The 13,710-nt window shown below is 29.3% G+C and overlaps 1 protein-coding gene across 10 annotated transcripts in view; it reads left to right on the top strand.

The window, feature by feature from the left end:
- LOC119616127 overlaps nt 1–13,710 on the top strand; it is a 66,258-nt gene that overhangs the window by 41,045 nt on the left and 11,503 nt on the right. The window contains exons 3-9 of one of the 10 annotated variants that reach the window (XM_037972346.1): nt 358–538; nt 1,321–1,559; nt 1,629–1,792; nt 3,307–3,443; nt 3,502–3,639; nt 8,327–8,422; nt 13,077–13,085. In XM_037972346.1, the coding sequence (XP_037828274.1) occupies nt 358–538; nt 1,321–1,559; nt 1,629–1,792; nt 3,307–3,443; nt 3,502–3,639; nt 8,327–8,422; nt 13,077–13,085 (964 nt within the window). Of the gene's footprint in view, nt 1–357; nt 539–1,320; nt 1,560–1,628; nt 1,793–3,306; nt 3,444–3,486; nt 3,640–8,326; nt 8,423–13,076; nt 13,086–13,710 lie in introns of all 10 variants that reach the window. The other 9 variants (XM_037972343.1, XM_037972345.1, XM_037972344.1 and 6 more) reach the window with 9 other exon arrangements.

Raw genomic sequence — 13,710 nt, 5'->3', positions numbered from 1 at the left:
AACTAACTAACTAACTAACTAACTAACTAACTAACTAACTAACTAACTACCTAACTAACTAACTAACTAACTAACTTACTAACTAAAGAACTACTACTGATGACTAAAGCGAGCCAAATATTCCGAGTTTGTAGTTTCCAATCTTTCATGTTCAGTTTACTGATCACGTTTGATTCACAGACCGATCATGCAGATTTAATCTTTTTTACTTTATTATTTATGCTAAAGGGGGCTTAAGAAAAAGTTACTGAACCGTAAAAATACTTGCAAAATAGACAATACTAAAAGCAAGTGTTAGTTTTGAACTCTTTTATTTGAATATTTAAAATAAATTTCTTATTTCTCCATTCTTTTCAGACTACTACGTCGTGATAGTGAAGACTCCTCTGTTCGATGCTCGTACTGTTCAGTACTAAATGTCAACGAGAACGATTTAAGGAGATCATTTGAGAATACCTGCACCGATTCATTGGTAACAGCTTTTGATGATGAGGCTTTACTAATATGCGACCAAGGAAACGAAATGGCAAGCACAAAGGTTTATTTTTATACACATAGAAAGATTAGGTGACACCCAATCCATCGAACGCCCACCACACCACCAACACAAACCACTCAACAACATCAATGCATTCTACAATCATCACAATCACTCATTCACTCATCATTGAAAGCCTATTTGGTTTCATATCGTCATAATCATTATTATCTCAACATTATCATCATCATAATTGATTAAATTATAAAGCAAATGTTTAATTAAATTCAACTTTTATTGCAAAAACAAATCAATCGCACTCGTTATACAAATGAGTGCAAACGTGTGTAATTTGTGTTTTTTTGTAAATATTTTGATTTGTAACTATTTGTTTAGAAATTGTTAAAATATTTCAATTTTATTTATTTATAGAACACATACGTTTGTATACATATGTATGTAGTTTGTAGTATTTAGTGAAAATAAAATATAAATGTTTGTATATTTTTATAACAATTCATTTAGTTTATTTTAATTTAGTTAATTTTTTCGTTTAGTTTATGTCAATTTAAAATCACATTTCAGTCAGACAATTTACATTCACATTCCATTCATACACACATATTCGCATTCACATTCATATTCATATTACTCTAGTAGCAACTACGGGGCATACAGCTCACGAACTTGGCTTTTTTTATTGAAATTCTTTTGTTATAATTTTTTTGTTAAATAATTTTGCAAAAAAAGAAATAGAAGAGTAATAATTTACATGTGTCACTTAAAGGTGGCATTTAGCGTAAACTATTTGCTGATTTCATATTAAAAAATCACATTTGTAGGTTCACTTTGATGACGTATCGTTGTACGGGACTCCGAAAGAGGAGCCAATGCCTTCCATCCCCATTGTTTCGGAAAAAGTTTCAGCGAATTTCTTAAAAAGTCAATTGCAATCATGGTTTCAACCAACCGACAATCGGTTGGCCATGAAACTATTTGGCAGCCGCAAGGCTTTAGTCAAAGAAAGAATACGTCAGAAGACTTCCGGACATTGGGTTATTCACCCATGCAGTTCATTCAGGTAATTTATTGCTATAAAAATTTTGATTAATTTTTAGAAATTGTGTATAATTTGAATTTTTTGTTGCAGGTTTTATTGGGACCTTTGTATGCTTTTATTATTAGTAGCAAATCTTATTATCCTGCCAGTCGCAATATCATTCTTCAACGATGATCTAAGCACACGATGGATTGCCTTTAACTGCCTAAGTGATACTATTTTTTTAATAGATATTGTAGTCAATTTTAGAACAGGTAATTTTTTTTTTTTTTTTTTGAAGTTACATTTTTTACCATTATTTAATGTGAAAATTAAATAAAAATTTGGAACTCATAGGATTTTACAAAAATTAATTCCGAAAGCATGTTTTGTTCTAGTTATTGTTCGGTTTGTCCGATTTTGTTTGTGATATAGCACTGAACTAGAATTGGAATTGGTCTAGAACTGAACTTGAATTGGTTTAGAACTGATACTAATCTGACATAGAAGTCTAGTCTAGAACTGAACTAGAACTGAACTAGAACTGAACTAGAACTGAACTAGAACTGAACTAGAACTGAACTAGAACTGAACTAGAACTGAACTAGAACTGAACTAGAACTGAACTAGAACTGAACTAGAACTGAACTAGAACTGAACTAGAACTGAACTAGAACTGAACTAGAACTGAACTAGAACTGAACTAGAACTGAACTAGAACTGAACTAGAACTGAACTAGAACTGAACTAGAACTGAACTAGAACTGAACTAGAACTGAACTAGAACTGAACTAGAACTGAACTAGAACTGAACTAGAACTGAACTAGAACTGAACTAGAACTGAACTAGAACTGAACTAGAACTGAACTAGAACTGAACTAGAACTGAACTAGAACTGAACTAGAACTGAACTAGAACTGAACTAGAACTGAACTAGAACTGAACTAGAACTGAACTAGAACTGAACTAGAACTGAACTAGAACTGAACTAGAACTGAACTAGAACTGAACTAGAACTGAACTAGAACTGAACTAGAACTGAACTAGAACTGAACTAGAACTGAACTAGAACTGAACTAGAACTGAACTAGAACTGAACTAGAACTGAACTAGAACTGAACTAGAACTGAACTAGAACTGAACTAGAACTGAACTAGAACTGAACTAGAACTGAACTAGAACTAGAACTAGAACTGAACTAGAACTGAACTAGAACTGAACTAGAACTGAACTAGAACTGAACTAGAACTGAACTAGAACTGAACTAGAACTGAACTAGAACTGAACTAGAACTGAACTAGAACTGAACTAGAACTGAACTAGAACTGAACTAGAACTGAACTAGAACTGAACTAGAACTGAACTAGAACTGAACTAGAACTGAACTAGAACTGAACTAGAACTGAACTAGAACTGAACTAGAACTGAACTAGAACTGAACTAGAACTGAACTAGAACTGAACTAGAACTGAACTAGAACTGAACTAGAACTGAACTAGAACTGAACTAGAACTGAACTAGAACTGAACTAGAACTGAACTAGAACTGAACTAGAACTGAACTAGAACTGAACTAGAACTGAACTAGAACTGAACTAGAACTGAACTAGAAATAAACTTGAACTAAAATAGAAGTAAACTAGAACTGAATTGACTAGTTTCAAAGTTGCTATTCAGAATAAGTTCTAGGACTAGATTCTAAAATTGTTCCTAAAGATTTTGTTTAATTTTTACCTTATTGCAGATATATTTTCTTAAAAAAACTTACAATTTCCTATTCCCTTTTTAGGAATTATGCAACAAGACAACGCTGAACAAGTTATTTTGGATCCCAAGCTTATAGCCAAACACTATTTAAGAACATGGTTTTTTCTTGATTTAATTTCATCGATACCATTGGATTATATATTTTTGATTTTTAATCAAGTAAGTAGGTGCGCTAAAACAGATCGCATCGTCGTTAATTCAGATTATGAAATTGCAGGACTTCTCCGATTCCTTTCAAATTTTACATGCCGGTCGTGCCCTACGAATATTACGCTTAGCTAAACTCTTATCATTGGTCCGATTGTTGCGCTTGTCCAGGCTGGTGCGCTACGTATCACAATGGGAGGAAGTATATGTAAGTATTAAAATGGCCATTATTTTTCTTCAATCTCTAGTTGTTGCCTGATTGATGCCTTTGCCTTTGCCTTGGCCTTGGCCTATAATTATGCGTTCTTTTCTTTTTTTGTTATATTTTGTGTTCTACTATCCTAATTTTGTTTTGAATTATAAACAAACCTCAGTTTTAATATTTCCTTGCGTTTCTTACTTTCGTCAAACAATTTTCTCTCTCTTACTAAAACCAAAAAATAAGAATTTAAAAAAGAAATCAAAAACCAAATGACGAAAAATCTATACTTTTTTTTATAAATTTTCTTTTTTTTAGTTTTTATATTAAGTGTTTTTTATGTTTTTTTTAACCAAAAAGACTAGAAGGTGATTATTGTATTAATGTCAACTGTCATGTTTGTTTCTCTTTTTCCTCAAATCCTACCCAACAACTTTCTCTCTTTCGCTCTTTTACCCCTCATTTATTTGTGAAAATATTAACGTTAGGAGTTTTCATTTCAATATTTGTCCTTCATTTTGTAATTTTTATTTAATTTGTTGTTTAGTGTTGGTATAAATGTTGTTTTCCTAAATGTTAATGTTTAATTCAATTATTACAAGTTATCTATTGTGTTTTTCCTGGATTTATTTTATATTTAAATACCTCTAAATACTTGGAAAATCTTCCACACAAACATTTACATAAATTATAATAATTTTGTATAAATTTATAATAATTACTATCTATACTCTCTACAACTACAACTACTACTACTACATGATAATACTTAATATAAAAAATCACTTGATTTAATTTTAATTTTTCACTTATTTATAAACCTTGCAAACCTGCGCCATTTCATGCTGGACTTAATCATCTAGAAAACAAAAATGGCCTCTAGCCTTTAGTCTTTCTAACTATCAGCCTCAAACTCTGTAATAGACGTATACATTTCTAATTAAATTCTTCTATTGTTTTCTTACAATGAATGTCTAATATTTATTTATTTATCTCAAGCTATTTATTTATTAATTTATTTGTTGAAATTTTTTTTTTTCCTTCTTTCATAATTTTGTTTAAATATTTCATTCTTTTTTTTTTCTTATTGTTGTTTTCTTGCGAATATGATATTGTTTTAATTAAGGCATTAATTAAAAACGATTTATCAAGTAGTTTAAATGAAATCACGTCATTATAAATTCATTCGGTTTCTATTTCAATTTATTTGTTTAATTTTAAAATTATTCCCTTTAAAATAGAAACTGTCTTAAAAAAAAAACAAACAAACAAATTCAATTTCAGTTTCAATAGCCTGACATGATGTTGAAGATTTTTTTTATAATATTTGACAGCAATTAACATTAATACTAATTTATTCTGTATTTCTCAGTCACTTAAAGATGATTTACAAAAAAATATATATAATAAAAACGCCCACAGTAACATGTTTTCTTTTTGTAAAATTATTTAAAAATTCTAAAACAATGTTGTTAATCAGTTGTGATTTCAATTAATTAAAACAACTTAACATGAAATTATAGCTGAGAGACACACTCTGGTACTTATTAGCGGCTAATTTGTACATAATAATTTTTATAGCAACAAAATTGTGACAGTCGTTGAAGTGTAACATGATGAAAGTTTTAAAATTTTAATTGAAAAAATATCTTTAACACGTGACCATTACTAAGTCGCCCTATAATTATGACAAATTGAAGTTTTAATTCCCCTGACACTTCTTCCTCCCGAACCCTGTAACAATGTTCTGCTCTGCACTATATAGCTTCATACAGTTTTAATAAAGATAGAACTATATAAAGTTAGAAGAGTACTTTTACAGTCCCTTTATAACTGCAGTTTAGCTATCGATATAAAGGGTCTGTAGCTAAGTCCTCCCTAGATCCACTGATCTTTGTCCGACCGTATAGTGTGATTGTAGTCGTAATAGATTTTACTTCCCACAGATTTCACTATCGAAAGTTTGGCTTTAGCATGTATATGAAATAGTCTTCATAATGTTTAATTGTTGTAATTCAAGACATTCGAACTGGACGTAAACAAGTTATATATAAAATCTACGAAATATTAAGGGATCTAAACTAGAACTGAACTAGAACTGAACTGGAACTGAACTGGAACTGAACTAGAACTGAACTAGAACTGAACTAGAACTGAACTAGAACTGAACTAGAACTGAACTAGAACTGAACTAGACTAGAACTGAACTAGAACTGAACTAGAACTGAACTGAACTAGAACTGAACTAGAACTGAACTAGAACTGAACTAGAACTGAACTAGAACTGAACTAGAATGAACTAGAACTGAACTAGAACTGAACTAGAACTGAACTAGAACTGAACTAGAACTGAACTAGAACTGAACTAGAACTGAACTAGAACTGAACTAGAACTGAACTAGAACTGAACTAGAACTGAACTAGAACTGAACTAGAACTGAACTAGAACTGAACTAGAACTGAACTAGAACTGAACTAGAACTGAACTAGAACTGAACTAGAACTGAACTAGAACTGAACTAGAACTGAACTAGAACTGAACTAGAACTGAACTAGAACTGAACTAGAACTGAACTAGAACTGAACTAGAACTGAACTAGAACTGAACTAGAACTGAACTAGAACTGAACTAGAAATGAACTAGAACTGAACTAGAACTGAACTAGAACTGAACTAGAACTGAACTAGAACTGAACTAGAACTGAACTAGAACTGAACTAGAACTGAACTAGAACTGAACTAGAACTGAACTAAACTGAACTAGAACTGAACTAGAACTGAACTAGAACTGAACTAGAACTGAACTAGAACTGAACTGAACTAGAACTGAACTAGAACTGAACTAGAACTGAACTAGAACTGAACTAGAACTGAACTAGAACTGAACTAGAACTGAACTAGAACTGAACTAGAACTGAACTAGAACTGAACTAGAACTGAACTAGAACTGAACTAGAACTGAACTAGAACTGAACTAGAACTGAACTAGAACTGAACTAGAACTGAACTAGAACTGAACTAGAACTGAACTAGAACTGAACTAGAACTGAACTAGAACTGAACTAGAACTGAACTAGAACTGAACTAGAACTGAACTAGAACTGAACTAGAACTGAACTAGAACTGAACTAGAACTGAACTAGAACTGAACTAGAACTGAACTAGAACTGAACTAGAACTAACTGAACTAGACTGAACTAGAACTGAAATAGAACTGAACTAGAACTGAACTAGAACTGAACTAGAACTGAACTAGAACTGAACTAGAACTGAACTAGAACTGAACTAGAACTGAACTAGACTGAACTAGAACTGAACTAGAACTGAACTAGAACTGAACTAGAACTGAACTAGAACTGAACTAGAACTGAACTAGAACTGAACTAGAACTGAACTAGAACTGAACTAGAACTGAACTAGAACTGAACTAGAACTGAACTAGAACTGAACTAGAACTGAACTAGAACTGAACTAGAACTGAACTAGAACTGAACTAGAACTGAACTAGAACTGAACTAGAACTGAACTAGAACTGAACTAGAACTGAACTAGAACTGAACTAGAACTGAACTAGAACTGAACTAGAATTGAACTAGAATTGAACTAGAACTGAACTAGAACTGAACAGGATTAAATCAGTTAATTAAATTCTATAGGACCGTTTAACACATAGTCGGGTGTGGTGGATTATCGCTATTTTTTGTTAAAAAATGGTTTTAATTGGTTATATTGAAAATTTTTTAAAGTGGATTATGAAAACAAGGTATCAACCATTCCTAAAGCTTACTTATGGAGTTAATGTGTACATCAATGATCTTGTAAGTTGAAAATATAAAAATGCAGTGGCTGGAAAAATGTTGCTCGTTTCAAAAGAGTTTAAGGTAAAACAGTGATGCCAACTATTTCACATTTGGATTTTGAATTTTTCGATATTTTTTGGTTTTAAACAGAGATATTTAATTGTTTAGCCTTAATCTTAAGCAGTAGGTGGCTAATTATTATTTTTTTAAATAAACATAATAGTTGTTTTTATTTAAAATATTTAAAGGAATATTTTTGATCATAAATAATTCGAAAATAAATATGATTTCATACAATCATCATTTATTATAACAATTCACTACAAAAGACATAAACTCAAAATAATTTCTTTTATTTTGATATGATTTATTGAATATAATTTGTTTTTAATTTATTTATTGTTTGATTAAACAAATTCCAAAAACAACATTACAAACAATAAAAACAATAACAACATACTCAAACACTTAATTGCAGTTAGATTACAAAATCAAATACCAAAAATATGAAAAATTAATAATAAAACATTAACAAATTAATTTTAAACAACACAAGTATTAAATAATTATTTTTTTAATGTTTTAATAATTCTTGGTTTTATTACTAATAAATAATTTAAAAAGCATAGAATTTTATTTTTTTGGTTTGTGTTTTTTAAACGTAAAACTGTATTTAAAACTGTGTTTTTGTGAGAGTTCTTTTTAAGTTTTTTTTTTTTATACTAATGTTATATTTAATGAATGTGTGTAAAACATTTTTAAACTTAAAAAAAATATGTTAAAACAAAAAAAAAAATATTTATTAAAAAAAAACAAAAAAAAAAAAAAACAATTTAAATAAATAATTTAGTTGATCAGGGCTTTATATAAACAAAATCAAATCATTATGGTTCTAGATTCTGCAGAATCTACAGAAAAAAAGTGCTGATCGAAGAGGGAGAATGCACAGAAAAGACAAAGAAGGCTTAACAAAAAGCAACCTAATTTTAAAGGTAACCACAAAAATAAAAATCTAAAAAAAAACTAAATCAAATTCAATTCAAAACTTCTTCATTAAAAAAAAAATTATGAAAAAAACAAAAAACAACAATTTCTTGTATTTTTTTTAATTATACTTTTTGTTTTTTTATAAACAATTGTTAATTAATAATAATTATTTTAATTGGTTGATTGATTCGTGTACCAGGAATGTGACAAATTCTAAATGATTTTTATTTAAATTTTTTTGAAATAATTATTTTTATTTAAATTTGTTTAATGTGCTTTGTTTTTTTAATCTATAACTTAATTATTTATTAATTGATATTTTTGCTTTAATTTAAATTTAATTGTAATTTTTTTGACTGCATTTTTTTTCTCTAGAAGTTCTTGATTTTGAAATGCATTCATTTTTGATGCTTTTAACGACAAACAAACTGAACAAAACGCAATTAATTTTATTATTCTTACAATTAATTGTTTAATTATTTTCAATTGTCACTTTAATTAAAAAAAAAAAAACTTTAATTTTTTCTAAATAACAAAAAATACTTGAAATTTGTTTTTGTTTAATTAACAAAAACCCCATAAATCATAAAAAAACTATCAAGAGTCAATTTCAAATCAATGTTTTGTTTTTAATCCCTCCTGCCCCGCCCCCTTGTTTCTATATTGTGTAGTTGCTTACGCTTTTTTTGACGTATTAAATTATAAAAACTAATACTGTTCTTTAAATTTTTTATTTTTGTTTTTGTTAAATGTTTCATTTGAAATTGACTCTCTACGCAAGAAATTAATTTAATTTAGTTTTTTCCACCAAAAAAAAAAAAAAATGAAATGAAAAAAAACAACAAAAAAATATTTGGTTTTAATGCTTTTGTTACACGAATTGTTTGTTTCTTTTGTGAATTGCTTTTTGATTTGTAAAATCACCAAAATGCATTTGATTTGACTATACTGGTGAAGGATTGTAAATATATATATGATTTGTATCTACTACTTACTACTACTACTATATATATATTTTTTTTAATTTATATTAATTTACTAACAAAAAAATTTGAAAGTAATTCGCGTAATATTGTAATTGAGTATTTAAAACAAATTTAGGTTTATTTATTTTTATTATATTAACTTATAACAAAACTAATTTAATAAATCAATTTATTATTATTATTATTATTATCCTGTACAATCGAATGTGAATATTAAAAACATACTGTTTTCTATAGAATTCTTAAAATCATTAAATAATAGGCGACAAACGTTTTTGTTTTTGTTCAAACAGTCGTAGTCAGAAATATTAGGCCATCTGGCAGTTTGTTAATGAGATGTCAGTTTTAACGACACTTTGTGTGTTGAAAATATAAGTACTTTTACTTTGTGGTTTACACTCATGATCCTAATAATAGGTTTACAAAGGTATATTAGTAAATGCATTCTTAAAAAATCCATTGTCTAGTCGTATAAGATTCAAAATTTTGAACTACCGCTGTTATATAACTGCTATTAATTTCCTTAAACTCTAAACCTATCTGGAAACGGAATGTGTTGGAAACACGACATCTGTCGTAGGGTATTACACATGTAATATGATCTGTCAAAATGTTGTATAGAAAAGATGGGATTGTCTAAACGCAATATGTAATGAAACCATCACATATTGAAAGAAAATACGGATGGAAATTTGACACATACAAAGAAAGTGAAACAGCTGTTTCCATCTTACTTTGTTATTGTTTTATACAATCGTATAAACACAAAAAATATAAATCATATGACCTTTATTCTCTTTTTTGTCCTACGGATGAAATCTCATTTCACTTTTTCATTAGACTTTACGCAAATAAAGTGTGATCGTGTGAAGGGCCCTTAAGTATGTTCACTTATGGGTTCTATGACATGGTGAACTTCAATTACTACATACATTTACAAAGTTCAGATATGTCAAAGAGCTTTAAGTGAACACCTGCCGTGTTGGCCTTATTTCACGGTTGAGCTGTTAGACCTCTCACTACTGTCCCTTTGTGCGGTGGTGAGAGGGTTCCTACACGTTCATCGATTGATTCTGCAACCGCACCTAGAGACGTAATCGGTAGGTTGTATTCTGGCATGAACAGAGTAAAACCTGAACATTACCAAGGAAGGTAAATCTTATCTATCCGCATTCCACCCAGCACATTTCTCATTTATTCTACACATTCAGGGAGAAAAACATCCGACACCCTTAGTCTAGGTATACGGGTTGGTGAGGCGGGTTGGTGAGGCCTTAGTCCCATAGTCACTCCTCTGCGGGGTTTCTGTAATCTCGGGAACAGTACCGAACTTATCCAAAAATCCGTGCATTTGTCTATTAAGCAACAATTTCTTCCCGTGAGTTAGGGTTTGCACTGAAGCCCCCTGAATACAACCGAGACAAAACAAAGTCCGAAACTCTGCACTGCGGGCTACTGGTTCCCGTGGTATCAGATCATATGGCTCTCTGGTTCGACCCCATGTCAAATAATTTCAAAGAAAGGTCGAGGAATACATTTGACACCACCAGAGTGAGGTTCTGGTAGCACTGGTCTTTTCCCCCGGATTACAATCACACCAAGATGTCGGAAAGATCAGCCAACAGAATGTATTGTAATAAAAGATGCTTTAAGAACTTGTCCTTCAGAAACAATGAACTTTATTCCTATCGACCTTCCTATAATGGACAACAGCGTAGCTAGGCTTAAGGTATCCGTATTTTGTTAACCAAGAATAGACAAGCGAAGACTTATTGCCCTGAAGTGTTGAATCAACCATTCGACTGCAGTACACAACAAACGGACTTTGCTCGAGAGTCTAAGTCATGAATGAAATGAGAGATGTATGATTAACTCACTGAACGAATATGACCCCAGAATTTATATAGATCAGCTATTGATCAGGGATCAAATTAATATTATCTTTATTCAGTGAGAAAATTACTAGACAACTTAAGTATAATCAGAAATAGTCTGGACGTATCGATGTTGTTGTGAGTAAGAACTAGACATTGAGTGTTAGTCAGATATATGTAAGTATTGTACTTGGGCTCCCCTTTAACGAATGCGAATCCACTGCCCCTAGCTGTTAAGAGGAATATATTCCTTGGCAAATGCATTATATCCCACCGTGGTGTATTATTTGGATCCATACTAAAACGGAGTGCTTACGAATCTACTTGAGAGTTGGTAGCTTACAAATTTTAAGTTGACATAAGTTTTGCCAAAGGGTCAAGCCTTCCCTATATTTCTAATAACTACTTAGTAGATTTTCCATTCAAATCCATTAACTATTTTCTCGAAAATGAATCTAGAATCTCGAGTCGAATTTTAAGTAAAAATTAAATTTTTATTAAGAAATGGATTTTTTTTTTGTAAAAAATCTAAATTTTAATGGAAAATCGAATTTTTAGTGAAAATTCGAATTTTAGTGAAAAAGTGGAAAATCGAGCTTTTGATGAAAATTGGAATTTTTAGTGAAAAATCGATTTTTTGGTGAAAATTCGAATTTTTAATGAAAAATCGAGTTTTTGGTGAAAAGTCGAATTTTTGGTGAAAAAGCGAATTATTGGTGAAAAATCTAATTTTTGGTGAAAGTCGAATTTTTAATGAAAATTTTTTTTTTTTTTTTTTTTTGATAAAAAACCAAAATTTTAGTGAAAATCAAAATTTTCACCGAAAGATCTTATTTTAAGTGAAAATCAAATTTTTAATGAAAAATCTAATTTAATGCTATTCAATCGACCCTCGTGCAGACTTTCATTACTTCAGCTTACAAACGCCCTTTTGTTTAATAAAAAATAATAGTAGTTCAATAAATATCTGACTCTAGTGGCCCATAAAATTCTATTCCAGAAAATAACTTTAACTTAAGTCCTCTTCTAAGTTTTGTAAACATCACCTTATCAGGTTTCTTTAGAGGAAGAGTTCGGTCCATATTAACCTTTTTCGGAATATCTTTTAAAGTTCCATTTTAGGATATGAATGGTCTATAATTGACCTCAATTCCCCTGATTCAATTTGACGTAATTATGTTGTTCTAAAAATTAGATTGTTTTATCAAGTTTTTAGTGTTCGGGACCCAATAAAGATACCTACTTCAGATAAAACATTGCTCTATATATACATTTAAACCTATTTCGGTAATTAATTGAGTAAACCTATTTTTACGATAATGAGTGTAATAAATATTTTATTTAAAAACTGCTACAAGATTTAAAAGATTAGCAAACTTTCAAGAAGATATAACATATCAGAAAATACTTAGGGAAAGAGATAGGTATAGGTAGGTATTATTGCTCAACAGCTGCGATGTTGTCTGTGTCTGAATGAGAAATTTTGTAATATTTAATAAAAAAAGTGTTTTTTTAAATAATTAAAATGTTTTAATGAAACCAAAAAAAAAAAAAAAACAACTAACAAAAAACAATCTTTCAAAGTTCAAAGTAGATAGAAATAAATATAGTAAATAAATGTTTGTGTATTTTATTTTGCGTGTTTGATCTGTTTTCTTTTACATCCAACATCTAATAAGATCAATAATATATATTTTTTGATATTTAAAAAAAAATATATAAAAAGATATTTTAACACAAAATAATGATGGTTAATTTTCATTGAATCATTTGATTTTCCATTTTATTGTTTTTCCTAGTTCCACTCGGTAAGTTCAATGACATTCTGAACGCGTCACATAATTCGCATATTTTGCAACACAAATGAAATCCAAACTTTATTATGGTAAGAATAAAACAAATGGTTGTCAATTTTTGAGATTAACAAAGATTAAAATTAATAATGATTTTCCATTAGTTTTTAATTTTGGAAAATTGTTTTTTTTTTTTTCTTTACAACAAATAATGTATATTTAAATTTACCAACAACAACAAAAAAATTTACAACTTTTATTTGTATATAGCATGCATTAATTTTATTTAAGAAGTTTTTAATAATAGTTTGGAAAATTTAATATTTACAAAAACAAAATTAATAATTTTAGTTTTACAAAGAAGTTAAGGTCATACGTTTTTTTCATTAGTGGTAATTCATGAAATTTTTCAAGTGCTTTTAGCTTTAAAAAATTAGATTTTATTATTATTATAGTGTAAGCATAAGTAGGTCAGTCCACATTTTCATTAAATGCTCTATAGCAAGTTATTGTGGTTTGGCATAGGTCATAATGGGTCTTCTATTTAAATAACGAGGAAATTTTGGAAAATTTTAAATGTAAATTTCTTTGTTTTTACAAATAGTAAATAAAACTACTTTTCTATTTAAAAGTAATTTTT

Source organism: Lucilia sericata, unplaced genomic scaffold (assembly GCF_015586225.1).
Source record: "Lucilia sericata isolate MDLA Ls3-8-SP2 unplaced genomic scaffold, ASM1558622v1 Contig000058F_arrow, whole genome shotgun sequence".
Taxonomy (NCBI): Eukaryota; Metazoa; Arthropoda; class Insecta; order Diptera; family Calliphoridae; genus Lucilia; species Lucilia sericata.
The sequence above is the reverse complement of the archived record's forward strand: the minus strand, read 5'-3'. Positions and strand labels throughout refer to the sequence as shown.